The 27876-nt window shown below is 36.4% G+C and overlaps 1 protein-coding gene across 1 annotated transcript; it reads right to left on the reverse strand.

Annotated features, from left to right (window-relative positions):
- Window positions 1–8591: 8591 nt before the first annotated feature.
- TRAF6 (TNF receptor associated factor 6) lies at window positions 8592–27042 on the reverse strand. The gene is made up of 7 exons (XM_081274099.1): window positions 26817–27042; window positions 21353–21666; window positions 17398–17548; window positions 16190–16348; window positions 14465–14536; window positions 12706–12783; window positions 8592–11358 (listed from the first exon to the last, which is right to left on the reverse strand). The coding sequence occupies exons 2-7, from the start codon at window positions 21646–21648 to the stop codon at window positions 10522–10524; spliced, it is 1593 nt and encodes a 530-aa protein (XP_081130225.1). The 5' UTR covers window positions 21649–21666; window positions 26817–27042; the 3' UTR covers window positions 8592–10521.
- Between the last annotated feature and the right edge of the window lie 834 nt (window positions 27043–27876).

The following is a 27876-nucleotide window of genomic DNA, read 5'->3' on the forward strand; positions in this document are numbered from 1 at the left end:
AAATAAAACTTCAATCATTTTTAAAATTTAAGAAGTCAAAAAATGGTAGGTGCTGTTATTATAAATAAAGAATAATAAATTTGGTCAATAAAGTAAGTTTAATAAAATTAAATTAGGGAGCTGGGGTTGCAGTTCAGCACTAGGGTATGGGCTTAACAGACATAAGCCCAGCATTCCATCTCTGTCACACGCAAAAAAAAAAAAAAGTTTTCAGGTTAATTTAATAAAAAAAGTCTTGTTCTTGGTTAAAGAAAGAGGAAAACAACAAAAAAGCCCAAAGAAGAAAAATATTGGTAATATTGGAAATATTGGTAATCCCACTTAGAGATAACCACTGAAAGATTATTATAAAAAAAAGCTACTGTTTTAATTTTACTTGAAATTAGTAGAAAGAACTGAATTGAAGAAGTTGCTAAACTTTATATATTTACTCACAACAGATATTCATTCCTAAACTATTCTCCAAAGGCAAAAAAAAAAAAAAAAGTTACAAAAAAAATCATGGAGTTGGAACACATGGTTTTTTTTTCACTTAAGTTCATGTTTTTTGGTGATCATAACTTAATCCCCCAGGTAAACAATTGTTTCATAGAAATCAAAGGATATTTTTGATCTTTAGACAAAGAGCCTGGATTTTTAAATTAAAAACAGAAGAACAAAGTTTAAAATTGTAGCAAACTTTTATGATAAACTTCCAAGATAAGTTTTTAGGGAATAACTAGTTTTTAAGAAAAATAATTACAAAGATGAAAAAGCACTTATTAAAAAACTAAGAGGCGGTGACTATAACTAGTGTCTAAAATAATTCTAAGATATATGAGTTCTGAATCTCGGTCAGTCCTTGTCCCTCTGAGTTAATTGGGTCTTATTTTTGAACACATCAGTTTCAGCCTGAATGTTCTCACCCAGAGGTATGGGGTCCACTCATTCCATGTTTATCTTTCTTCACTCTAAAAAATAATTATTTAAAACTCAAACATAAGGTAAAAAAAAAAAAAAACATTGGGCAGCATGTACTTTCAATGTCATACTGGGGTATGTTTTGACAAGGCCCCCCAAGGATTATTTGATTTTCAAAAGAATCTATCTGTGTATGACTTGGCAATTGATTACTTTTACTTTAGAACTGTGAAGTTATGTGTTAATCTATCTGGTTAGAAAAGATATTTCAAAGGTTAGGGTATAATTAGCCTGAAGTATATTAAACAGCTTTATCTGTAACCTCGTAATCTTATTCTAATGTTCTTTTTTTTTTTTTTCTGAAAATGCTTCTCCTGGTAGATTTCTCAAGTGTTCCTGGAGTCGGCAGCACTCACATAACGGTTCAAATTAATGAGTGGAGCAAAATCTTTGACGTGTGCCAATTGTACATTTTAATCAGTCACAATTTCAACACTTTAACAAGTGCATTTTGAAAGGTGATATATCTCAGCTCATGCTCTCTCTCCCATCTGCGGGGACTACTTATTACTCTTTAGGTTCAGAAGAGTGTGGGAGCTCCCTCTAATGCAGGTTCCTCAAGTGGCTCTGAGAGTCTAATTCAGAGAGTGAGAGGTGTGAAGCCTGATTGCATGTGTCTGAATAGCACATTAGGAGATCCGAAGGCTGGTCATATCCCCTTGAAAAAGCCCCCTAGGGCAATGCCATATTGGTTCTCACTGTCCAGGGTGGACAGAGGTGACTGTAGTTAAACATTGAGGCCTTGGGATAGAGTCTGGAATCCAAGAGTTCATTCTCCTAAACTTCAACTTGGACAAGCCAGCTGATCTCAGATGTTCATGCATCTATCAGTTCTATGGGAATGGGGGGGGGGGCAACCACGCACCTGTGCACACAGGTTGAACCATAATAGGTTGCCTAATACTCAACTCTTTATTGACCTTACAAGAATGCCAGTTTTGTATCCTTTTCTCTAATAACTCCTCAGGTGTTTCTAACTTGAGCTGATTTGCCAACCAATTTGTGGATACAATTATTGGGATGAGGGATTTCCATCACTGGAGGGAAGTTCTTTGTAGCTTTTTTCAAATTTAAAGAAAAAAAAAAGACTGGATTCCCAGAAAAATGAATCCAGGACAACTTTCTGCATACATTCATCAGGGGATTTATGGACTCCTGAAAGCCCAGGGACTTGAGGTTAACTCTATTTCACAAATTTCTTTGAAGGCTGCATTCTTTAGGCATAGAGTTTTGCTGCCACCTACTGCCACATGGTTTTTAAACTAGATTTGCTCTGTTTCCTTATCTGGAGTTTTATAGAGCTCTAAGAAGGTATTTTCTCACAGTAACTGAGGAGTTCAATTCTAAGCTGAAACAAGGACCCCAACTGAATTATCTTTAGTACAGCCTGTGGGGAAAACTATATGCATTATTGGACACTCAACATTGATTAGTGCAGACCTTTTAGGTTTATCTGGTTCTGATTGTAATGAAATTTATCTTATAACAGTCCTGTAGATAACTGATGATAATAATGCTAAATAATTGTTATTTCAAGAAATGCAAATTATGTCCTACTCTCTTGACTTCCCTCCTCCACTGAGGAAGAAGCTAGTTTTGCCTTCATTTGTATATTTCTTTCAATATTTCTGGTCCATAAATGTGTCTGTTTTTTGGTTTCTCCTTTGAACTGGTTATAACATCTGCTTGGTTCCCTCATTAAAAGTTAAATAAAATCTTCAACGCATACTCATTTGATATCTATATGAGCCAAGATATTGCTTTTTTAAAAAATTATCCTTTCATAAGGACTGAAGTCAAATTAGATATCGCTGGTTTCCATCTAAGAGTATCATCTTTCCTTGGGAGCACACAGTCTAATTAAGGAGATGTTCAATGTTGTAATTTTTGAGATATAACACATTCCCCAACCTCCTTCTCCCAGCTGCTCCATCAAAACTGGTAAGACCCTCCCTACCTCATTGCTTCAGGGGAGGTATGTGGCCAAACAAAAACAAAGGAGCTTGTAAATCTGGATTTTGTTTTCCTAAAGTTTAAGTTCTTAGAAAAATCTAGAGAAGGGAGAAAGGTCCTCAGTCTTGGAGAATAGATGGGGGTTTTCCTTTCACTAAACCATGAGGTTACCTCCAGGTGAAGGGAGGAGAGAGCAACAGGAATCACAGGACCAGGTCCTGAGAAGGCATTTGGCCACAGGGGCAGGACCGACTAGAGCCCAGCCAGTATGCATGGAACAGGAGCAAGGCCCCCAAACATAGGGTCCTAAAGGTTCCTTGGCAGTGTTAGTGTGTGTGTAGGGGGCCAGGATGGGGAGGAAGAAAGAGAATGAGTTTGGCCTCTCACCTCTCCAGGATATACAAAGAACTCACAAAATATCAAACAACCCAATCAATAAATGGGGAAAGGAGCTGAACAGGTGCATGTATGCATTTGTAATAATAAATCCCACCATTTTGTACATATATTTTAAAAAGTGGAAAAAAATGAAATGATATATGCAAAAAGCTAAAAAAAAAAAAGGAGACTTGGGTTAACCCATAAAAGTTTTCTAAATGCTTTTAATAGCTCCTCAATGGTGAGTAAGAATAATCAATGACCAGGCAGTCAGGATAGCATACCCGTTAAGGACTTGTTCATATGTAGGGTCCACACCATGAGACTTACTAGTAGATACATTAATGGGCCCCCTCAACACCTTTTTTCAAGTGTAAAGACCATGAGGCTTATGGATGGAAACATTTTAGCCAACTCCTTTGTCCCAAAGTGGCAGGAAAAAGGAAGGTGGAGGTGAACCTGGATGGGAGTTACTGGAAGGATTAAAACTCAAAAACCAAAGAATACAGCCAACGCCTTGATACATTTTCAATGCCTGTTTAACAGGTTTTGGTCAATGCTCATGCCCCAAACTATTTAAGCCCTTACAGTAGTATACCAGAGTGGTTTTCCTGTTATCAGGTCCCCTCCAGCATTGAGAGAGTTCTACCTATTCTCTTCTCAATTTCATGAATCCTACTCTCTTTACTCTTGCCTTCCATTATTGTCTGTGGCTTCTATTATTCAAATCTGTGTGACAAGAACCCAGAAGGAAATTGGAGAAGCGGGGAATCTGATTTCATTTCAAAACTCCAGTTCAATGGGGGCAACTTTATTTAAAATTCCATTTGGGGCATTTGCTAAGGAGAGGGCAGGGATACCACAGCTACGGAACTGGGGGAAACAGAGGCTTTGCTTTATTTTTTGAGAAAGATTTCATGCTGTTATCTGGTTTCACATTTTATTTACCTTTTTTTTTTTCCTATTGGACTTAAAGGGATTATAGAAGTTTCTCTCATTGGGCCTAAATGTGTTTCATAAAATGTAATAGTAACCCATTATGCCCTGGCATCCTGTATATAGAATGAGAATGAGTCCTCATTTACCATTTCTTGAAGAAAAAAAATACTAATTTTATTTTTTAATTTTGATTGAAAACCCGTGCCTGGCATTATTCTTTCTTCCCAACAGAGTGAATTGCAATCCCCAAACAGAACAATACTAAAGCAAAAATTGATAGTTATTAAAAACCACCTGGAATATTGCTTCTATTTTAATATATAATTCATTTTAAAATTTTATTACTTTTTTGGTTGTAGATGGACACAATACCTTTATTCATTATTATGCGGTGCTGGGGATTGAAAGTGGTGTCTCACACATACTAGGCAAGTGTTGTAGTACCACTGAGACACACTCCCAGCTCTATATTTCATTTTCATTAAAAGTACTTTTCAAAAAAGTATTGGGTCTGGGATTGATTGGTAGAGCACTCGCCTAGCATGTGTGAGGCGCTGGGTTCTATCCTCAGCATCACATAAAAATAAATAAATAAAATAAAGGTATAAAAAATCAAAATATCAAAAAAATTTTAAAAATGTATTGGTGCAATATACAGGCTGGTATGGGAATAACAACAGAGAGGAAGGAGTAGGTATTTGTTTTCTTCTAAATTCATATTCAATAAGGTGACATTCCAGGAACATTGGTTAGATCATATCTTTGCAAATACTAAGACACAATCTAAAATCAAAACTCTAGGTGCCTTTGTGAGATAAATGTGAATCTACCTTCATGACATGGGTTTGGAGGGAACCGGTCACTCTTACCAATTCAACCATACTGACCTGAGGAAGACATCTGAGGCAAAGCTGTGGGCAGGAATAGGGCTTGTTTCAGGTGCCATTCCTGGTAAAGTTAGGGGCAGTACAGGGGTGGGTGTTGCACTGAATCTGGATAATTCTCTTCCTCTGTTCCTTTAAAACAAGCTATTCTTAAATTGAACACTGAATTTCAGTTTTTTCTGTGATTACTATCACCATCCCCATCTTTACATTCACTCCCTCCTGTAAAGCACATGTTTTCCAAGGCCAAATGGATTAGGAAACTCACATATTTCATGGGAAGATGATTTCTAAACAACGGAAGGCTTTCAGATAAGACACTTTGACCACTGGATGTTCCAATTTTTTCAAAAGTCAGATTCATTTTGTAGTTTGTTATACAGTTACAGAATTGTTAGAAGCTTTCCTGTACTCATATAAAGTATCTTTAAAAATTGATTTCAACATTAATAAATGTTACCCATTACATAATACCTAAATTTCAAGTTCAAGTTCTCACTTTATAGGTAAATAAACCATAATAAAAACAAAGAAAACTGATTTGTCCATGCTCATTCAGGAGAAAGTGTCTCTTAGCTCCTAAATTAGGGTTTATATGATAAATTACACAGCCCTACAGCTCCCCAGGAACATAATCCTGGAAATTTGTATAAGCAAATGGACCCCAAAGTACTTTCTCACCAGAGAAATTAATTGGATAATTTATCAAGTGTGAAAAGAACATTAGAATAGTCTGCACAAATACCCCTTCAGGCCAAATAAATAAGATTAAAATTTAGCATAATAGTCATACAGAAGTATAAAATTAGCTTAAAGTAAGGACTACAATTCCAGTTACAACACACATATCACAAGTTTTCCCAAAGAATTTAACTTGATTAAAGTTGTTCAATTATTTTAAGACTGAGAATTTTTAAGAGAAACCAAAATTGAAGTCTCATTAAAAGCAATGTTTATTAAATGATAAAGCAAATGCAACAAAATGTCATTGTAGAGTCTAGGTGGTGGATGTTCACTAAGTTTTAAACATTTCTGCATGTTTAAAAAATTTAATAATCGAGTACTGGGAGGAAAAAACTGAAAAAGTAACATCTGTGCCTTACCACCTACAGCTTTCATGACAAACAGGCTACCAAACTGGTTATCTGATCTTCCACCCTTGCTTTCACTGAATGCTATTACATATTTGAGTGTGTGTTAAGTGCCAGGCACTGTGCTAAGTACAGGGGACTCAGCACTGACCAGAACGGTGTCCATGTCCTATATATATATATATATATATATAGTACCTTCTTCTGGGTACCAGGTCAGCGAACTGTGGTTACTGCTGCTTTGGTGATTTTCCTGGGAGGACGAACTACTTGCAGAGCTGCAAATCTCCAGAGCAGAGAAGCATGCCTGACCTCCTTCCCTGTCTTAAGAGGCAGGCCTAGTGTCCTGCTGAGAAAGCATTTTGATGGGAAAAGGAGCACCACATCTCATTCCACAGAACATCTTCCCCATCAAGAATTATTTTTCAGGGCTGGGGATGTGGCTCAAGCGGTAGCGCGCTCGCCTGGCATGCGTGCGGCCCCGGGTTCGATCCTCAGCACCACATACCAACAAAGATGTTGTGTCCGCCGAGAACTAAAAAATAAAATATTAAAAATTCTCTCTCTCTCTCCTCTCTCTTTAAAAAAAGAATTATTTTTCAGTTTTATTTTATAATAATCTGAATTTTCAGCAAGTGAAGCTTTAAAACATGAAGAAACAGGTGAAATTTTGTGAAACTAGACATCTCCTTGCAAGTGTCTGTCCTTGACTCAAAGTGAAGGCTGTAAAAGAGTGTTAGAACCTGTTGACATCTAGTCAGTTTGGTTTCAAATGATCACCTATCTGAATATTAGGAATCTGGAAATGCCAACCCATTCTACAGACATGATAGCAACGGAGAAACTAACTGTAGCTTATCATGTGAATCTAAACCTAGGAATTTAAAAAGAATATTTCAAAGGAAATGAGTATTTGTTGTTCCTTTTTTCATTTCTTTAAGGCTTTTAGGGAACTAGGTGTGTGCGCGCACACACACACTTAAATCCAAAAAATACCTGATGGTATAATTAGGAGAATTTAATTGAGGTAAAGAGCTATATTAGTAACTAAATCAAAGAAAAGTACTTCAAAGTCTTAAGTTAGAAAAATCTCTCAAATAATTAAAAACGTTTTTTTGGTCAACTTCTTGGATAAAAGAATGGCAAGCATTTGCTCTGCTCTAAGAATTTTAACTGCACTCATAATTCATGGGAATGTTTTTGGTTTACCTGAAACTTACTGGTAAAAAACCAGTAATGGAAAACATAGCATTATACTAGTCACAAAAAATTAATTGCTAGAGATCATCCAATATATATCTACTTGTCCAACACATTCGGGTAAAAACTACTATTTCACTTTCTTCTGTTATTCATCCCCCAAATAAAAGTTGAAGCATATTGTAGGAGAGCCAGAAGCTGTCATTGCTACAATAGCCAAAGGATAGTAATAAACTACTAAACTATCAGTCAGTATCCAGACTTATTTTCTAATAGTAAAATGTTTGACTTGGAGCTAATTTCATCCAACATTGGGCTGGACATCTCTGAACAAAGAGGAAATGACTTTAAAAAAAAATTTAGCAATGACCCAGAATAATGCCAAAAAATGAATATGTTAAAAGACAATTCACAAAAATATAAATGCACAGCCCAAATGCTTGTAGACCAACTGGATGAAACCAGTGTTTGAGTGGGGTAGGAGATTCATAAATTATAAAGATGAACCCAGTTTTTAAAAATATTATTTTAGTTGTCAATGGACCTTTATTTTATTTATTCATATGTGGTGCTTCGAATTGAACCCAGTGCCTCACACATGCTAGGCAAATGCTGTACCACTGAGCCACAACCCCAGCCCCTGAACCCAGTTTTTTAGGTAAAAGCTGTCATTGATTTGATTCTGAGACTTGAGATTTCTAGTTGAATGACAAATTGATGATTATTTCTACTCTGCATTTAGAATGAATTACTAGCATAAGTTAACTGGTTTGATATAAAATGCCAAAACGTTCATTTTAATTAAGATATGACTTAGTTGGCAGACACTAAATTGAAATACAATATTAATCTCAGCAAAGAAAAAAATTAAAGCAATTTTCTACTGGTATAATCCTTACTTAAGTATTATCAATATTCTGGTGTTTAGAACTTAATTTCTTAAAGACAGAATTTTATGATTGGGGAGAGGACCTTAGAAGCATCTAGTTCAATTAATTTTATAGATGGGAAATTTGAAGCTAAGAAAAGTTTAAGTTAGCAAAAAACTGTTTTTAAGACTCCTGAGTTAGAATAGGAAAAAAAAAAAAAAAAACAACCCATAACCAAGCAGGAAATGACTCTTCTTAGTATTTAATGCACAGACTTGCTTTTAATAGAAATTTGACCAGGAAGCTTTTAAATATCATTTCCTTTTTTAAAAGCGGCGGGGGTGGGGGGGGGTGATGCTTTGTGGCAACTTAATTTTCTTCTCTGATAAAAGTACATTCATTTAGAAAATGTAAAAAAAAAAAAAATCTAAGAATGCAAAAAGAAAATAAGCCATCAAAAATGTTTACCTCTTTCAGGTTTTTTCTAAGCAAATACAAAAAATGATTGCTGCTTACTTTTAAAATGGAACTTGATAATTATTTATTCACTGAAAAACAATCACAGGAACACCAGTAGCACTTGTTTTTCAACCTAGAGGTGGTGCTACAAATATTCTCAGAAACTGGTTGGAAAGAGATACAAACCACTTAGGCAATAAACTGGTCACTAGCTATGAGCTTGTGGTACTCACATCATGCCGAACAAGGTCTCTACTTGACCTTTATTTTCACTCTATAACAAACTCCACAGAGCAAAAGCTCAAAGATGGGGTGGAGCGGGGAGAGAGGGTTATAAAAACAAAGGGAAAGATCATAGTGACACTTGCTGGTTTTCTGTGAACTGAAAACCAGACTCCTCTCCACAGACAAGCATTCTGCTTCCTCTTGAAATTAAGGCAGATCTTGAATGCCGGCTGGGGGGGCCTCTGATCTGACCTAATAGAGACCAATACCATCTCTCTTTACCAGAAACTTTAATCTTGTATAAAACAAGAGTGGATGAATCTTCTTAGATTCTTTATAAGCACTCATACTAGTTTTAGGGATCCCTGAGAACTAAATTCCACTTCTTATACGTATAATTTTATAACAAATATATAATAGTATAAACATCACCTCTCCCTATTAGTCACTTCAATACATACCATAGGATGCCCCCTCAGAACCTGCAGTGGGCTGTTGGACTTAAGTTAATTTGTGATATTACCATTATGACTTCCAACCTTGGTTTAGTGACCATTCACATACCTCCTATGATCTCGTTTAAAAAAATGTTGCTTTTTTGTAGGAAGTTAATTTCATTCCATTTAATTAAACTAAACCAGAGGGTACTGAAAAGGGCTGAAAATTTCTGGCTCATACAGCTTCTATCACCACCAATCTGAACTGTCATAATGGTTGACTAATTGAATCACTTTTACTTATGCTGGGATTTTGTGTATATAAACCACAGAAGCCATGTGCAGGGCTTTGCATTCACTCTGCACTAAACAGACTAAAAGAGGTACACAGCTTAATGCTGAGCAGTTGGTATCCATATGGTTCTCAGCATAAACTCTGGAGAAGTTGCCACTTTGTGGTCATAGGAAATATATAAGCAATGCAGAATTAAATACTTCAACGGGTTTTATTCAACAGATGACATGTTTATACTAAAAAAGTAAGGTTATATTCAGGGGTTAAACTAGTCCCTGAATATCCTTAGTTAACATGAGAACTTAAGCTTTCCAGGGATTATGCTTCAAATCCTCTGAAATGAGAATGAGAACTTCACTCTAGTGCAACAACTCTTCATACTGGCACTAGCACAAGGTAGTAGTGATTCTCACATTTAATATATTATATACAATAATATAAAAATAAGCTGAAGTTTTAAAGTAAAGTTCATTATTATTAAAAGGTTTGAGCTTCCACACTCAATTCTGGGCTTAGTGACAATAAAACACTGGAGTAAATGCCCATGAAAGTACAACAAAGAGGTATACTCATTGGCAAAAGAGCTGTTGCATGCCACAGGCACTTTAGATATAACATTTCTGAAAAAGCATGGAAGGCGTAGATCCCTAAAAAAAAAACTGCCTCGATATTTGTAACAGGAAAAAGTGAGAAGCAACCTCTCTAACAACATTCACTGGTGGGTATTACATCTTTCCTGCTGTGTTTTTGTTTGCATATTATTGAGAACAAGGCAAGGGAAGGCACTGTTTTTTCCATACAGTTGGTTGTTTTAAACAAATGAGGGGGATGCTACACCCCTGCATCTGTACTTCGTGGCTGAAAACCCTCCTTCCGAAGCCCACCCATGTCAAAGCGGGTAGAGACTTCACAACGCACTAATAACGTATCATCCTTAATGAAGGTTCTCTGTCTTAGGGCTTCCAGGTGCATAAAAGTTACATAGCCAAAACCTTTCGGGTTCCTGGCGATTGTGGGCCGCTGGAAGGCAAGCAGCTCTGGTTTGGCATCCATTATTTCTTCATGGTTTTGCCTTATAGGTGCTTCAGACTGATCCAGAATCGTAAGGCGTATTGTACCTTGGAAGGGCCAAGGCAGGTGGCTATCATACTCTCCTTGCATTGTGTGGACAAAGAGTGAGATGTAGTTTGCACACCGCTGAGCAGTTGGTAATTGAAGATGCAGGCGCATACACAATTTATATCCAGGTTTGCCTGTGTAGAATCCAGGACTATGAATGACCACAGGTTTCTCCTCTTCTTGTGATTTCAAGTGCATCCCAAAGTTACCAATCTTCCAAATATAAATCCCATTGCACTGTTGTGCTTCAATTTCAGCAACTTTGTCTTCAAGGGTTCTAATAGTCCGTTTGAGATCGCTTACATACATACTCTGAGTTTCCATTTTAGCAGTCAGCTCCCGGATTTGATGGTCCTGTCTTACAAGGCGACCCTCTAACTGTTGAATGATTTCCTGGAAATTTTCAATTTCTGGGCGATACCCAGAAGGCATCTGGGATGGAGAGGCAGCATCGAAAGCAAGATTTAAACTATGAACAGCCTGGGCCAACATTCTCATGTGTAACTGGGTATTCTCTTGCAGGTGGCGAGCCAAGTGATTCCTTTGCATCTAGAAACCAAACACAAGCCTTAGGTGGGAACAGACACTGTTAAAGACTAGGAAAGGACCTGGCCAAGACAAATAAGAGGCTTTTACATAGTGTCAATATTTCCCTGCATCCTCTACAAAGTTGTAGAGGGAAGTAGAGGATCCTTTGCCTTCACCAGATTCTTAATGAGATGAACGCTGCTCTGAGTGCACGAAAAAACTGAGACTACCTATGAACACACTTGGCTAAATCTTCATCCCAACTACAAAAATGTCAGTATCCATACCTACCCTCCTCTACTGACTCAAGAGATGACTTTCCTCTTATCCAAGATGAATGTTCCACCTGTGCTCTAAGACACCCAGCCCTTTTTAACACCTCAGAGGTTTTACTAAGTCATCCCCTTTATCCTTTATCTCCAAATGTTCTCTTCCTCTAACCCCTTCCCTCAGAATATAATTATTAAAATCTTTCCCATTAGGAAAACTAGATGAACCTCGCTATTGATTTTATGTCTTCTTCTAGTTCACAGCATTTTCTCCTCTTTCCTTTAAAATTTAATCATGGCAGTCTACTGTAATGTCCCCAATTCCTTATTTGTAATACGAATCTACTGCCAACTGGAATCTTTGCTGTCTCCATACTATTCTAAGATCATTAAAAACATCCTGTTGTATGAAAAACATTTATGATACAAAAATTGTTATTGTAAGAGAAACTGTGTATACTATAGAAAATACAGATTAGAAAGAAAATGTTATATATATCTCCCTAACTTAATATTTTGATGTATTTTCAAGTCCTTTTCTTCATGTACATGAATACAGAACTTTTCCACAAAATATAATCATACCAAATACCATTTTACTTTATCTTTTCAATTATTAAATGTATGTTTATTATAAATAAATAAATAAATAAACATACAGAAAAGCCAAAGTATAATTGCACTCTCCAAAGAATGGCTTTTCATAAACTGGGATTTATGTTAGAAATCCAATATTCCTGATCAGTAGTCTCAAAGCTAATCTGGGAGACCATAACAATACTTTCTTCTTGTCTGGTTCACCTATTTCTAGTACTGTTCACTACACTCACTTTTGTTTCTCTTGTCTTCTTGAACAATTTTTTTTTTTATTCTGACAAGATTTAGCCCAAACATCACGTTTTTTTCATGTCTGTCTAAATGCTTTAAGCATTGGTAAGTGTGCTTTTGCTTCTGTTCACAGCATCAGTACTTAGCTTTATTATATAATTTATCATGTTGTTTTATAAACATGTACATTCCTGTTGAGACTGTCCACTAGACTATATAACTGAATATTTCTGATTTATATTTAAGAATTCAAAGGAAAAAGAAAACTTACCTTTTCATGGCAACCGAAAGTACTGAAAGAACATGGGATTGGGGCCGTTGGACAGTCTAGATCATAATGATTAGGCATCTGAAAATCAAAACAAAGGCTGAAAACTGTTTTTCCCTGCAGAGGATGTTCTAGCTGAATGCGATTACATTTAAAAAGAAATTTGTTTCACCTAAACAAAACTATGTATTGCCTTTGGGTCATAATGGAAGAGTTAAAATGTTACAGAACCCTGTAGCCCACAAAGATTAAAACAAAAATACTTCAAAAAGTCAGAGAGAAATAAGATATCAACATCTCATAATACAACACACCCTACAAATTCACTAAAATTCACTTCATAAAAGGCATTTTATTCCTATTGTTGGGAATTGGCACCCTCTAGTGGCACTTCCAAGAAAAAAACACCTTCTGACAACTACAACTGCAAACTCAACCAAGACTCTATGTGGTCTAGGCCATACTAAGGACCAAGGAACTGCACACATTAAAGTCACTGACTACACCAGTAAATTCCCTCATGATCACCTTTCATACATTTCTTACATTTTGTTAACCTGGGCATATCCTAGCTATACTGAAGGACTCAGATGTTAGAAAGTAAAAGCACACTGTTAAAAGCTCTAAAAGAAAGTCTTAAATTTGGGGACTCAAAAGACACATTCTTTAGAACATGATCCATTATAGAATAATATTTTTAAAAGTAGTGTCAAATTTTCTTTAGAAATTTTAGTTCTGCTATAGTTTAGATAAAAGGGCTAATTAATGACACAGCCAGGATCAAATCCTAGGTTTTCTGATGCTTCCTACTATAGAATATTTTCTTACATTTAATTTTATTTTTGCTGAGTTTTAAATGTGCTACATGGTTTCTTTCAATATTAAAAGAGAGCAAAGAGGAAAACCAGAGAGGTGGGACTTCAAAAGCAAAAAGAAAAGTTTAACACCTTTGAACTAGTTTTGTTAAAAAGAAACTAAGGGACTCAATTAACAGACAAATGGAAAAATTTAATCAAGGTCTTGCCTGCTTCTTCTCTGTAAGTTAATCAACAATGATCTCTGGGTACGCAGATTTCATGGGCAAATATGTTTAGTGACTAATATTAATATTTTGTGGGTAAACTCTCCGAATGCCAGAAGATAGCAATCAGATGGAATTTTCTTTATTAATAATCAAAATATATACTTTTCTATTATAACTGCTAAATCTGATTATACTCCATTAGTGGCCTCATGAACAACTGAACAGAGGGGCCATAAATTCTGAAAATTTAAAAATCTTCCTATATGCTTCAGGGGCTATGACTAATGTTCTGCTACCAAACAGGATTTGCTTTCTCTTGTTTCATTATTCTCATTTATTCTTTCAGCCAGTCCCTGGATAACTATGATCCTCATTTCAGTGTGTATATATGCATTTCTTTCTTTAAATGTGGACCCTTGCTATTATGTTAACAACCTAGGAATTTTTGGCACTTTAGAAGTACTGAATGTTTTACTCTTTTGGAAGTGATTATTAATTTGGGGGTGGTGCTAGGGATTGAATCCATCAACTTGCATGCTAGGCAAGCACTCTGTCACTAAGCCATACCCCCTGGCCCAATTACATTAATTCATGTGAAAAATGAAAAATTTCTGCACAATTCTAACACTTCTACAATACATATTGATTTTGCCTTACTGATTTAAATTATCAATTAAAAAAATAACACTTCTTTAAGCTATTATGGAAATACTAGTTTATGAAATAGAATTATTATACCTGTTCTCTGATGAGCACGGTATTGCAGTATTCACAGATGACATTTGCCAAAGGACAGTTCTGGTCATGTATCTGAATGTTATCAGAGAAATACAAGAAAAGCATGAGAAAATTTGAAAAAATTTTTGTAAAAAGTGATTTTTTCACTATGCACAAATTAAGGACATTAATTTGTATAAAGCAAAAATGTGCAAAACATATATAAAGGATACTTATCTCCTTTTACTAGTATAATGAGATTCATTCATCATTCCAGCTCTTTCAAAGAATATGGTAGTACTTCCTTTTAACCCAAGGCAGACTATCTATAACTAGTTGGATATCATCTACCAATGCTATAAAAGGCAATCTTTCAAGTTTTCAGCAGCAGCATGACCATTTAATTAAAATTCTTGTCAGTGCTGTTAAAGAACAAATGCATTATCAGGGCATGAGGCTCTAGTACCTCAGAAGGGTGAGCCTTGTTTTCTAGAATACAATGATTTTAATTTAGGTGATGTGTTGAAGAATAATTAAAACTTTCAGGTTAACTTCATCTAATTTACTCAGGTTTTGGAAGGAAATGTCAATTTGCTCAAAATATGACTGAGACTTATACATTTTTAGCAAATTAGCTGACTTTTTTTGGAATATTTCAACTAAGTATAATATATTTGATCTGCTAAGGGAAGTAAGAAAAATTATAACACAAATTTATAAGAACTGAAGTTTAAAGAACTAAGTATTAGTTATAAAAGAACATAAAAGTTATAAGTAGGTTATTCCAATAATATGAAGGATAGGGATCAAGAATTAGGATTTCAGTGTTGATTTTGATATTGACAACATAATATAAAACTATTTAACCTAGTTTCTAAAAGAAAAAAAAAACTGCCCTGTTATCAAGATGTTGTCAGGCACAGTGAAATTTCTTTTTAAAAGTGAACTTTTTAATTGAAATAACACACATACTGAAAGTGAATATAATAGCACACTGGGTTATCAGCTATGGAACACACTTGTGAAATTTAATTTTTTCTTCATAATAGTTGTAGAATAACTTCTTTTTCTTTTGTAAAATAATTTATATAGTCTTATATAGTAGCCATTCTACTTGTTTGTCTACAATCAGAATGGTCATCAAAATACATGAAAACGAACAGTCAAGTAGCATAAGCCTTTTCTAGTGACTTGTCACTTGCAGATCTACAATAGTAGTAACTAGCATAAATAATATTTTCTAAGAAAGACATGTAAATATAAACTCCATACATATTAATAATGATTTATCTAACTTTCATTTCTTCCTTAAAAATCAATTTTCTAAAAATTGATAGAATAGACTGAGTTGTAATCGTATCCTAGTCTATTGCTACCTCCCTCAGACATACATTTAAAAAATTGTTTTAAGAAGTACTGGAGTTAATATGTGCAATAGGAACTACCGGTTTGTGTAAATGGATGCTCTGACTATTGGCAACATTCAACAAAATTATTGCTTATTCTCCAAAGAATATTGGGAGTTCTCAATCCTTAAAAACAGGGGGAAGACAACTAAGTACTTGCTCTGTGACTGAGTTTTCTATAAGAATTTAATTAATTAAAGATTGTTTAATTTTGTGGTCCTTTTTAATGTTCTTGGTCAAATAAACAGGTAATCTGGTTTTGGCTATTAAAAACAAAACAAAACAAAAAAAAAGAAAAAAAAAGAAGTAGTGGAATTAACAAATCCAAATTAGTACATGCCTCTTTGTCTTCAAATGCCATGGATACAGCACAGTTTACACAAGAAACCTGTCTCCTCGGACAATCCTTAAGGATGTGAATATTAAATTGGCATTTTTGGAAGGCACGTTGGCATTGTGGACAATTCATAAGAGCAAACTCACAATGTGCTTGATGATCCTGTAATATAGAAAAAAAAATAATTGATTAGTATTTGCTATTCCTGAAGAAATTTTTTAAAGATAATTTCTTCTAAGAATATACCATTCTCTTTTATATAGCTGGCTACTGAACCTATATAATCTAACATAAACCACAGAAACATTCACAATATGAAGGACTTAATGAGTTTTTTTCAAATGATGGTTGTGGGCTGCATGTTTATAAAGGGAATGTGAATTCTCAAGTTCATACATTCAATTAGGGAAAAGAGGATTTCTAGATTAGCAATTTAGTACTTTTAAAAGGGCTACTCCTTCAAAAAGTGCTAAGTAAAAGGGGGCAGGATGCAAATCTGTTTTAAACGTTTAACTTCAAACAGAACATTAAAAATAATTTTTGATAAAAATCTGCAAGCTAAGAATTTATTTATTTTATATGAGAAAGATCAGTAAAGCAGAGGTAAGAAACAGAAAGAGGGAAGAAAAAGGGGAAGTACTGAATTAGAGCAAATTATATTCCATGCTTGTATAATTATGTCAAAATGAATCCTAATATTATGTGTAGGGCTAGGGTTGTGGCTCAGAGGTAGAGCGCTCGCCTACCATGCGGAAGGAACCAGGTTCGTTCCTCAGCACCACATAAAAATAAAATAAAAAGATACTGAGTCCACCTATAAATAAAAAATAAATATTAAAAAAATATTATGTGTAACTAAATTGAACTAATTTAAAAATAATTGATTTATTTGTATTTAAAAGTAAATTCTTTTATTATATGATTGCTTCAGTTAATCTGAAACTATAGAAGCATTTCATTTGGTGCAAAATTTAACCAAAAAACTTGCAGTTTTTTTTTTTTTTTTTTTTTTTTTTTTAAATTACAGGGCAAAGCCAGAGTAGACAGAATAAAAAATTTCTGGTTTCTGCTTCAAAGGATTAGTAAGAACTTGGCAAGAATTTAACCAATTATTATATGGTAGGTACTGGCAATACAGATAAACACAACAAAGTTCCTACTCTAGAAACTGACTTGCATACATCCTAACAGCTAGAAAATAAGTTTAATACCTCGAGATGCCTCAGTTCCATTTTGTGCAAACAACCTTCATTTGGACACTTTACCGTAAGAGAAAGAATCTCTCGTTTTGCAAAATTGTCAGGAAAGAGTTGATTTTCCAGCAGTATTTCATTGTCAACTGGACACTTGTGACCTGCATCCCTAAAAGAAACAAGATACATATAACTAGTAGATTTAAACATTCACATTAGAAAAACTAACTTTAATTCCTTTAATTCACTTTTGGCTGTACTGGGGGATTGAACCTAGGGCTTCATGAATGTTAGGCAAGCACTCTACCACTGAGCTATATCCTCAGACTCCTTTACCTAGAGAGAGGGTCTCACTAAATTGCCCAGGCTGACCTTGAGCTTCTGATTTTTCTGTCTCAGGCTTCCACGCAGCTGGGATTACAGGCATAAACTCTCATGCCTGGATTTGAAAAGTTCTCTTATGGACAACTTATTAACTATTATTTTATAAAATAAGTATTATTATTTTGCAGTACTAGAGATCAAATCCAGGGCCTTGTACATGCTAAGCAAGCACTCTACCATTGACAAACTAGCTATTGATAGGTAATCAAAAGCCAAACTAGCTTCCAAAGTACAGGTAGACTGTGGGACAAATTCCAGCTAAATAATCAGAATAATTAATTGAATAAAAATATTTTATTGGCATAAAATGAAGTCAAGTTAAGAATGCAAATTTTGACAGTTTGGCTGGCCTCTGTTCTGTCAGCACCTATAGAGTATACTGGTAAAATGGAATATGCTACTCAGAATACTTAAAACATATCTTCAGTATACTGCTCAAGTCATTGTTAGTGTCTGTAAACAAGTCAGGATGGCACCTGGCATTTTGCCAGGGGGAGTGGTTTGTGAGGTGGCACCAGCGAGCCATTAAGTGTGGAGATTCCTTATTGGTTGACTGCTGTATCTAGTTTATGTAAATTAAGATAAGCTGTGTGGAATGTATAAATACCTCTGTTGTCCTATAATAAACGGCTCCCACTCCTGCTGTTTCAATCCATACAAGTTGTTCGTCACCCCCCAGTTATTTTGCCCAGCCAGCCGGGCTACAGCAAGTCATAAGCAAAAATATAACCAATCAGCAATATCCTCATGAAGCCTCACTTTAAGGTTTAATCCAAATCAGTCACTATGACATTTGAGCTGAAGGGAACAAAAGATTTCCTTTATTTGTACATACATGGTACAGTGCAGTAGAGTTAAAGAACCTCTATATCCTGCTTCCCAATGTTTTTGTGTTTTGTTTCCAGCTTAAGTGTCATTCCCCTTTAACTTTTTGGAATATCTCAATCCTCAATCACAAAATGTGATGGGTCAAGTAGGCCACAGAAGCCTTATCAATCACTCAAACATTTGGTGAATTCCTCTTATATGCTCAACAGTGCTAGCTGCTGTGCTAGGAAAAAAATTCTGTTGAATAAAGGTGAAAGACAGCTGAATTTTTGGAGCCTCTCTTGGATTTTACAATGTTATTATTGTACCATTGAATATACTCTGAGAGCATAAGAGGCCACGAATAAATTTACTGAAACACATGCGTCAAACCTAAAGCAACTTATCTAATAAAAAATTAAGATGAACCTTACAAAATAAATTGAAAACCTTTATCCACTATATTAGCAAGGATTCCAAAAGAAAATGAAATTAGACTGAAATGCATTTTGATTCCTTCAATGACTATACCCCATGAGGAATTTCAGAGCAGTTCTTTTAAGAATATTGGGGCCAAGTGGTCACTTCTAGCTTAGAGGGAAATAGGGGAGGAGAAAAACTCACATTTCCTTTTGTGGGTTTTACCTTCTTTTAGACCACTGTCTCACTACTTTCATAAATATTCTGCTATTAAAAATCTGCTAAAGATTAGCTACCTTCTTGGGCATGGGTTGCAACTGATAAAATACTGCACATTTCTACCTACAGGAAAATCAACAATTCAAAATATGGTAACATTTTTATCTAAATACAGTATAAATTTAAAAATCTTAATAAACAGAATAATGGTTGAGTTTTTTTTTTTAATGGTTGAAAGATCTTTATATTTATTTATTTATTTGTATGTGGTACTGAGAATTGAACCCAGTGCCTCACACATGCCAGGAAAGTGCGCTACCGCTGAGCCCCAGCCCCAGCCCCTGGTTGGGCCTTTTTAAAGCTGTTATCCTATATACCCTAAGCCAGTGGTCTCAACCAGGGGCTTTTTTGCCCACAAGAGACAGTGCATCTCACAGCTGGATAAGAGGGGACACTAGTATCCAGTGGATACAGATCAGGCATACAGCTAAATAGCCCACATCAAACAGGACCTTCTTCCACAGCAAAAATTGTCTGGCCCAAAATGTCAACAGTGTTAAGACTGAGAAAACCTACTCTAAATAGATTTTATAAATTCAACACTGGACAACACACCGCCCTCCAAAATTGAGAAAAGAGACACACTTCCATGTAACTTAAATTAAGCTAAGTACTGAGAATGGATATAGTTATCTTAATTTCAAATTTTATAGAAAAGCTGGTATAGAAGTTGAGAAATAAAAATTTATGAGTCTAATAGCCAGAGATGGACTAATCTACTTAGGAATGATTTCACCAATATAACTAGATGGATATCTATTGAAGAACACAAATCTCCTCTTCCACCTTTTTTGTCCTGCATTAAAATCCTTAGTCACCTAAAGATATTCTCATTTACCTGTCAACTTTTACTCTCAAGGAGGTTACCTTCAATTGGGCAAGCAGATAACAAATGCTTAAATTATCTGGTGTCTTAGAAAGTAAAAGTGCTTAGGTAAAAAAAAAATGAGAAGTATGGCCAAGGAAGGAAGACCAGGATTGTTGGAGACAAGTAGGTAGAGGCATGATGTGGTATAAACAGTGTGTCCAGCAAACCTACGAGAGAATGGTATTTCAGGCAAGTGGACAGAGTTAAAGAGTTAGCCACAGCAAGAAAGTTCTAAGCAAAGAGAACAGCTAAAGCAACTCACTAAGGAAGGAGCATGCTTGACATGTTCAATGAATGGCAAAGGAGGAATAAATGGAAGGAAAGTGAGCACAGTAAAGAGGAGAAAGAAAATGAATCATGGGCCTATCATACATGGTCTTCTAAGGACTTTGGCTTTTACCCTTGTATCTGCTGCAATGTTCTGAGCAGAGGTGACATCATCTAACTTATTTTACCAGGTTCATTATGGGTGCTATAATGAGACAGGGAAAAGACAAGAGTAGAAGCAGGAAGACCTGTTAAAGCTGATGGTGATTCAGAAAGGTAGTGTCAGTGAGGCAGTAAGAAGGGATTAGATTATGGACATATTATGAAGGCATAGCCTTCATTAATACTTGCTTTGAAAATACTGGTTATGGGCTGGGGATGTGGCTCAAGCAGTAGTGTGCTCGCCTGGCATACATGGGGCGCTGGGTTCAATCCTCAGCACCATATAAAAAAATAAAATAAAGATGTTGTGTCCACCGAAAACTAAAAAATAAATATTAAAAAATTCTCTCTTAAAAAAAAATACTGGCTACTTCACATTGCTGACAGAAATCAGGTAAACAAAAATTTAACATGGCTAAAACCAGAATAACCAATCACTTACAGAATCAGCATTCTTTATATGGTTTAGATTATCATACTTGAGCATAATTTACAGTACATCTTAAAAGCATCCAGTCATCCCCTAGTCTACATTAGAATAGTTTTAAGCTATTTACTTTCTTATTTATCTGAAGGTCAGGGGAATGGAAGAAACAGAAATTAACTTTTTGCATCACTGTAGGAGGTGGGATACGAATCTCTCAATTTTCTGTTCATTGCTTTTTTTTTTCCCCTAAGTAGCTTTTTATGTGTAAGAAGAGTCTTGGGATGGCCTGTGTTCTATGTAATACTGTTCTTTGCATTTGGTTCTGATATAGGGTACCATTCTTTCTTATGTTCACATACCTTATGGATTTGATGATGCAGGCTTTGCAGAACCTATGGCCACATGGTGTTTGCACTGCTTCCCGTAAGGCCATCAGGCAGATAGGGCATTCATACTTGCTTTCCAGAGGTGGGTCAAACTCTACGTCATATCCCTGGATCTCTTCCATAAAGGAGCTGGAGAGATTTCCTGTGCTGGCACTTCCACTCACACTGTCATCTTTGATTGCAGTGCTACAGGAGTTGGCCATGGCAGCACAACAGTTACTTTCAGACTGGCTGGATCCACAGCTGTTTTCACAATTTAACAGACTCATAGTAACTTATTAATTGTCCTGCAAAAATAGCAAGGAAAAAAATGCCTTAACATGCATATACACACATCTCATAGCTTCTCTATGCAAGTTCATATACATCAGCTATGTTAATGTTATTTACAAAATAACTCCTAAGGTGCTTTGAGCTTTGCTTCATGACTACTATTTCTAAGTTATCAGATTCTCTCCTTCAAAAAATATATATCATCATCTGTGTAAAGCACTTGTAGTACACAAAGCCTGGGTCCTTTAAGGAGTTCACAACATAGTTGAATGAAAATATCAGGTTAAAAAAAGAAAATCACTTCAATTGTAAGACCCCTATATCATATTATCAGCACATGTCTATTTCCTGTGACTAAGACGTTTAATTTTCATTAGCACAAGCCAATTCATATTAATAGGTGTTCATTAAGCATCTGCTGAAGGCCTTAATCATGTTGAAGTTCCTTCAAGTATCCTAAATTGAAGAGAATAGTGTGGTTAGCAGGACAGTGATTGAACAGCAGTATACAAGGATCAACTGATCACGCACCACTACTGGATGTGTAATTTAGGGCACGTTTAAACTTATTTAAATGTTTGGATCTGGATTTCTTCTTCTAAATCCAAAATTCTATGAAATTTTAAAATTCTATTTCCAAATGCTCAAGTGAGGGGTTTTCTACTATGTAGAAAGAATGGAATTTTTTAAAAAAGTATGTCTTTATGTCCTCTTACCTTCAGTCAGATCAAGTGACTATGCTTCATTATTAATGACTGGAAAAACAAGTGAGGTTTCTTTGCCAATGGAAAACTTACCACTTTCATGAGCAGCTTTCAAGTTTTAGACTGCTATGGTACTTACATAAGAAGCTAATGTCTAAAAGTAATTCACAGCTCATGTAACCAGGTCTATTTTAGGTAGTTACCCTTGAGGGTAATATATGCCAGATAAGCTCTAGAAGCAGAATGCAAGCTCTAGTCAACATAGTAGACAAATATCCCCACGAATATCTCATTTTTATACAAAAATTGTGCCTGTCATTTTGCTACACAGAGAGTTATGACACTAGTCCTCAATCTTTTTACCAGTACCAACACCTTATTTGCCGCTAAGATTTCAAGTACCATATGATGAGAACCTACAAAGGATAAGGCACAATTCTGGCTGAAGAGGAACTCTTTTCTTCCAATCACTTAGTGTACAACTTGGGCAAGTTATATAACTTTTCCATGCTTCAATTTCCTCATTTGTAAAATAGAATTAACAATAGGAACCACCTGAAAGTTATTGCTAAGATTAAATGTGTTATGTGTAAACCACTTAGAACTGTGCCTAGAAATGCATGTGTTATTATTGCATACGGTTTTATGAAGTATTTTATTGCCTCCACTTATCAAGGCGGAAACTATGAAGCTTTAAAAGGTTAAGTAATTTGCCCAACATTACCAAATTAGCAAGTAACAGAGTTGGATCACCCCCCAAGCCTACCTGACCCTGGAAACTGTGCACTTCGTACACCATGTTTATCTGCGTTTTGACAAATCTGTCAATGAAATAGCATTTAAGATTTATTGCCCTTTTCTTTAATTACACTGAACTGAGGTATTGACCATAACTATCACACACAAACTCTCCAGCATTATTACACTGAGTTGATAGTTTCAAAGAACTATCGAAGAAACTTAGCATTTTGTTTTACTTACTTTTGAAATATTTTTTGAAAAATTAAAAAGAGTTCTCAAAGCCTTATTATTTCTAATGTGTACTCCTAGGGAAGGCTCACAGAGTGAAAGAAAGGTAGGACTGCAAGATGCTGGCAAAAGGCAGAACTAATCATGTATGAGTCCTAAGATGGAGTCTAAGGCCGCCTTTGTGCCCATTCGGATTTGAGGACAAATGACAGTTATGCCACTCTAGGAGTATATCTTTGTTATTTCCCTTCTCATATATCTATTGTGTCTAATTACTTTCTTAGGTAAATTTCCTAGAAATTGGGTCAAACGGTATTTAACTTTTGAAGTTTTCTGATTGGTAATGTTGGTTATCTGAAAGATACTGAAGATTCTCTAATTTTTCACTCTTACAAAGTATATATGAGAGCCCATTTTCTATATCTTTGACAATAGCAGATATATTTATCTTTTATATCTAACTATCTTTTTAGTAAAATCACCTTTTAGAAATTAAATATTTGTTGTTTAGCCATAGAGCACATAGCAAAGTGCTAGCCAGAACAACAGTAAACAAGACTGAATTTAATCTTTCTTTCTTCTCAATGTCCAATTTAAAATTCAGTTTATTTTTAAATTTGTTTTAATTAGTTACACTTGACAGTAGAAGGCACCTTGATACATCATATATAATGGAGTATAATTTCTCATTCTACTGGTTATACATCATGTAGAATCCCACCAGTCATATAGTTTTATATATGCACATAGAGTTATAATGGCTGATTCATTCTATTATCTTTTCTACCCCTAACCCCTCCTCTCCCTTCACTCCCCTCTACCTAAAGTAACTCTATTCTTCCCTAGCCCCCTCATTGTGAATTAGCATTTGTATATCAGTAAAATTCAGTTTATTGATAAGTCTATATACTACCTTCTTCTTATCCAATTTAAAAGACTCAAAGATCATTAGATTTGAAGAGACATTTTATATTTTATAGCTAATGCATTCCTTTTATAGCTAATGCAAACCTGTCTAATCAGTCACAATTCCTTAAAAGGAATGCCACTGTGGAAATGCAGACATTAAAGTGCACATTCTTAAAAACTCTGGATGACACCCAATTACTTTCACATTATGTTCCATGTTTTAATAAGCAACAGATTTAAAAGCTTTATATCTTACAAATAAGCTTTTGCCGATAGTTGCCAGCTTAATCTACGGTATATAGTCTCATGTAACTACACTGCAAAGTAAAAATTAAGCTAAAAATGGTATTTTCAGTGCCTTTTGATATTTTTATGTTTATTTCCTCTTTGGAAAGTTAAAATATTTTTTCCTTTAGTTTTTACATTTTGCAATGACCTAAATGAAAACCACTTTTCTAATTTAACTACAATGAATAGCTATTTTTAATTAAAACTATGAGAACTAAAAGTGACTTGAGTCTGCAGTAGAAATGAAGATAATATGGCATATATACAGAAAATATCACACTCCATCAAGATTTTTTAAAATCTCATTCTGTACCACAAGGATCCACTTTTTGAGCTATTATGAAAACAGGCTTGAGATACGCTAACATAAGCATGAATTAACATGCCTTTGTAAAATAAGTATTTCACAGCTCCTTTTCTACTTATTTATGTGTTTTTTATGTAAATGATTAGAGGGGGATGAAACAAAGTTTCAAATGTTCCTTAACTTGTATGATAAGAGCTTCCTGACTGCCATTCTCTTTTTGTAGTTGGGAATCTAGTTTGGTTAAGTACTGCTTAATTAAATGCTGTGGAATGTTAACCTGTGCCAACTTATTTCAACTGCAATATGAATACATATTGAAATTACCCTTTTCATAAATCATGGTTTAAATTCACCTATTAGTATTTGGGCATATACAATCTAAAAAGAATACTATTAAATGTTTTGGGGTAAAGGGACAGGGTGATCCACCAAAACTTGTTCCTCTGAGATGAACAGATGCTAATGAGAGAAATGTGTGAACCTACATAAATCAACAAGTTATGTCCTGAATGAGTCAATTACAAGTCAAATGAAATTCATACATGGCTATGTACTCATAAAGTAAAAACTACGTAAAAGAAAATACTAACAAATTACCTTCAATTTGTTCCTAACTTTAGACACAGGAAATATTTACCAACTCCTTAAAATTTATTTCTAAAATACAGAGTTGAAATGTGCTGCAATGACCAAAATATGATACAAAAACAATTGCTCTTAAATTTTTAATCCCAATTCAGCTTGCATTTCTCCTCTTGGACACTATTTTCCAAGAGGCAAGGATTTGGACAATTTCATTCACAGTCCAAGTTGCCAGAAATGTACCAAATACTCTGCTGTGAGGTTGAAAGTCCGATGTGATCCTTGTAATCATCACATGGGCAACCAATGCCTGAAACACATTCTTTCCTTGAGTCACAAGGCTACAATGTCCTTAAACCATTTGAGATTCGATTTTTCTAATCTCAAAATTAGAAAAGCCCCCTACCTTCTCTGGTATCAAAGGAGAATGGATAAAATGCCAGCAGTCAAGTTCACAAGGCCACCAGAATTTCTTTATAAGGTTTTTTTTTTTTTTTTTAAAAGATCTGTGTAGCAAGACAGTCAGTAATCTGCTCTCCGAGAAACAAACACTATACATTCAAGCTGCTAGTACTTTAGGTGCTTTCTGTTCACATTCAAGATAGTCCTAACTCTCGCTGGAGTTCCCCTAAAGCCAAATACTAGGAACAGCTTTATCAACCCAGAGCCTGGAACAATCATACAACTAAGGAGTGCAGGGGCGGGGAGGAAATATTCGTGTCATCTGAATCTTTATTTTTTTTTTAACTTGCTTCCCGGGACCTTTATAGAGTTTAACAGGGAATCCAAGACTAGATTTCCCATGATGGTGACACAGGGAGTCGCCGGGAATTTAAAGAAAAAAAAAAAAACTAATAATTTAAGCTGGTAACAGCTCTGAAGGACGGGAAAATCCAAGAGGCAATTTCCTTTTCTGGGAAGGGAAAAAGCGAGGTGAGGGGAAGCAGGGCAGAGGAAGTTGGCTTGGGACTCCCTCCTGGGAGTGGAGCGAGGGCGAGGAGGTGGGGAGGCGCGGGGACGGGAGGCGTCCCGGACCCGTGGGGAGTGAGGGACAGGCGACTGGCGGCCCGGGGGAGGGTTCCCAGAAGGGGACTGGGGACTAGGGGGGACTGGGGACTAGGGGGGCCTGGAGAGAGGCGTCTGCGACCATTGGGGACCAAGGGGACGGGAGATGGGGGAAGAGTCCTCCAAGGGGATGGGGAGCTGGGGGAGAGGGCCCCCTGCCCGTGAGGAGCCAGGGGACAGGGGACTGGGGTTAGGCGTCCCCAATCCGTGAGGAACTAGAGGTGTGGGGGGTTTGAGAGATACGTCCCCGAGCCGTGTGGAGCAAGGGCCGGGGGCGTCTCCCCGATCTGCGGGAAGTGAGGCCCCGACCGTCAGGAGCGGACATCGGAAACAGACTCACCGCTGGAGCGCTCTGGGCCGTCGAACAGGGCGGGCAGGGCTCCAGCCCCGCTGCCCAACTCCGCTCTGCCGAGGTGCTGAGAGAGGACAGATGCAGCGCTCCGAGGCGAGACGGCCCGCAGGCCAATCTCCAGGGCCGAAGGCCGCCGCGTCCGCGGGCCTCCGGGAGCCCCAACCCCAGTCTCTGACGCCGCTTTCTTCCGCCTTCTCCGCCGGCTAAGGGCTAAGAGAGTCGTGGAGCGCGCGGGTAGACAGAGCGTCGGAGTATCGCGAGCGCGCCCCCTGGCGCCAGTCCTCCACGGCGCGAGCTGCTGCGCAGGCGCGGGGCAACTCCAGCTGTCAGTCCGCAGCACTCAGGTTTCGCTTTCCTCCTGCTTGGCTGCCCCTTCTGGAAATTCCTTACACCATATTTCGGAACTGGTGTGTGTGTGTGCGCGCGGTGGTGGTGGTGGTGGTGGTGTAAATTACAATAAGAATCAAGGCGATGAGAAGATCAGTCCCGGAGTAACTGATTTGTTGAGCAGCACTGAAAGCAATATATCCCAAACTATATTTTCATAGCCTTCTATCAAAGTCCTGCTTGGGGGGAGTTTCCAACTCCCAACTGGGTTAGTTCACTTGGCCTTCGGAAATTATTTGATCCCTCCCCAACTCCACCTTCCTTGCCCAGGTAGTATTCCGGATAGATAGAGCACTCTATTAATCACATGGCCTTTCCCCTTGATGTAGTCTAAGGGAGTCAACCCAAGCATGGAACTTTTCTTTGAAATTGCTGCCAACTACACTAGCCTGTTCTCTGTCAAGTCATGGGAAAGCTATTTTGAACTCCCTGTTTAACTGGACGCAAACGTCTATGGAATGTGACTGGAACGTTGCAAGAGGTACGCAAAAGATTTTCAACCATCACTGTAAATTTGGCTCATCCTTCTTCCACCTCTTAGGGGAGGTATTACAGGGTAGTGGTCATGTGTCCATACCCTGAAACTAGAATGCTTGCTCAAATTCAGTTTCTTTTTCCCTTTATGAACTGATTTTAGATTAAGTAACAATTTTCATTTGCT

Source organism: Spermophilus citellus, assembly GCF_964194105.1.
Source record: "Spermophilus citellus genome assembly, chromosome: 2".
Classification (NCBI taxonomy): Eukaryota; Metazoa; Chordata; class Mammalia; order Rodentia; family Sciuridae; genus Spermophilus; species Spermophilus citellus.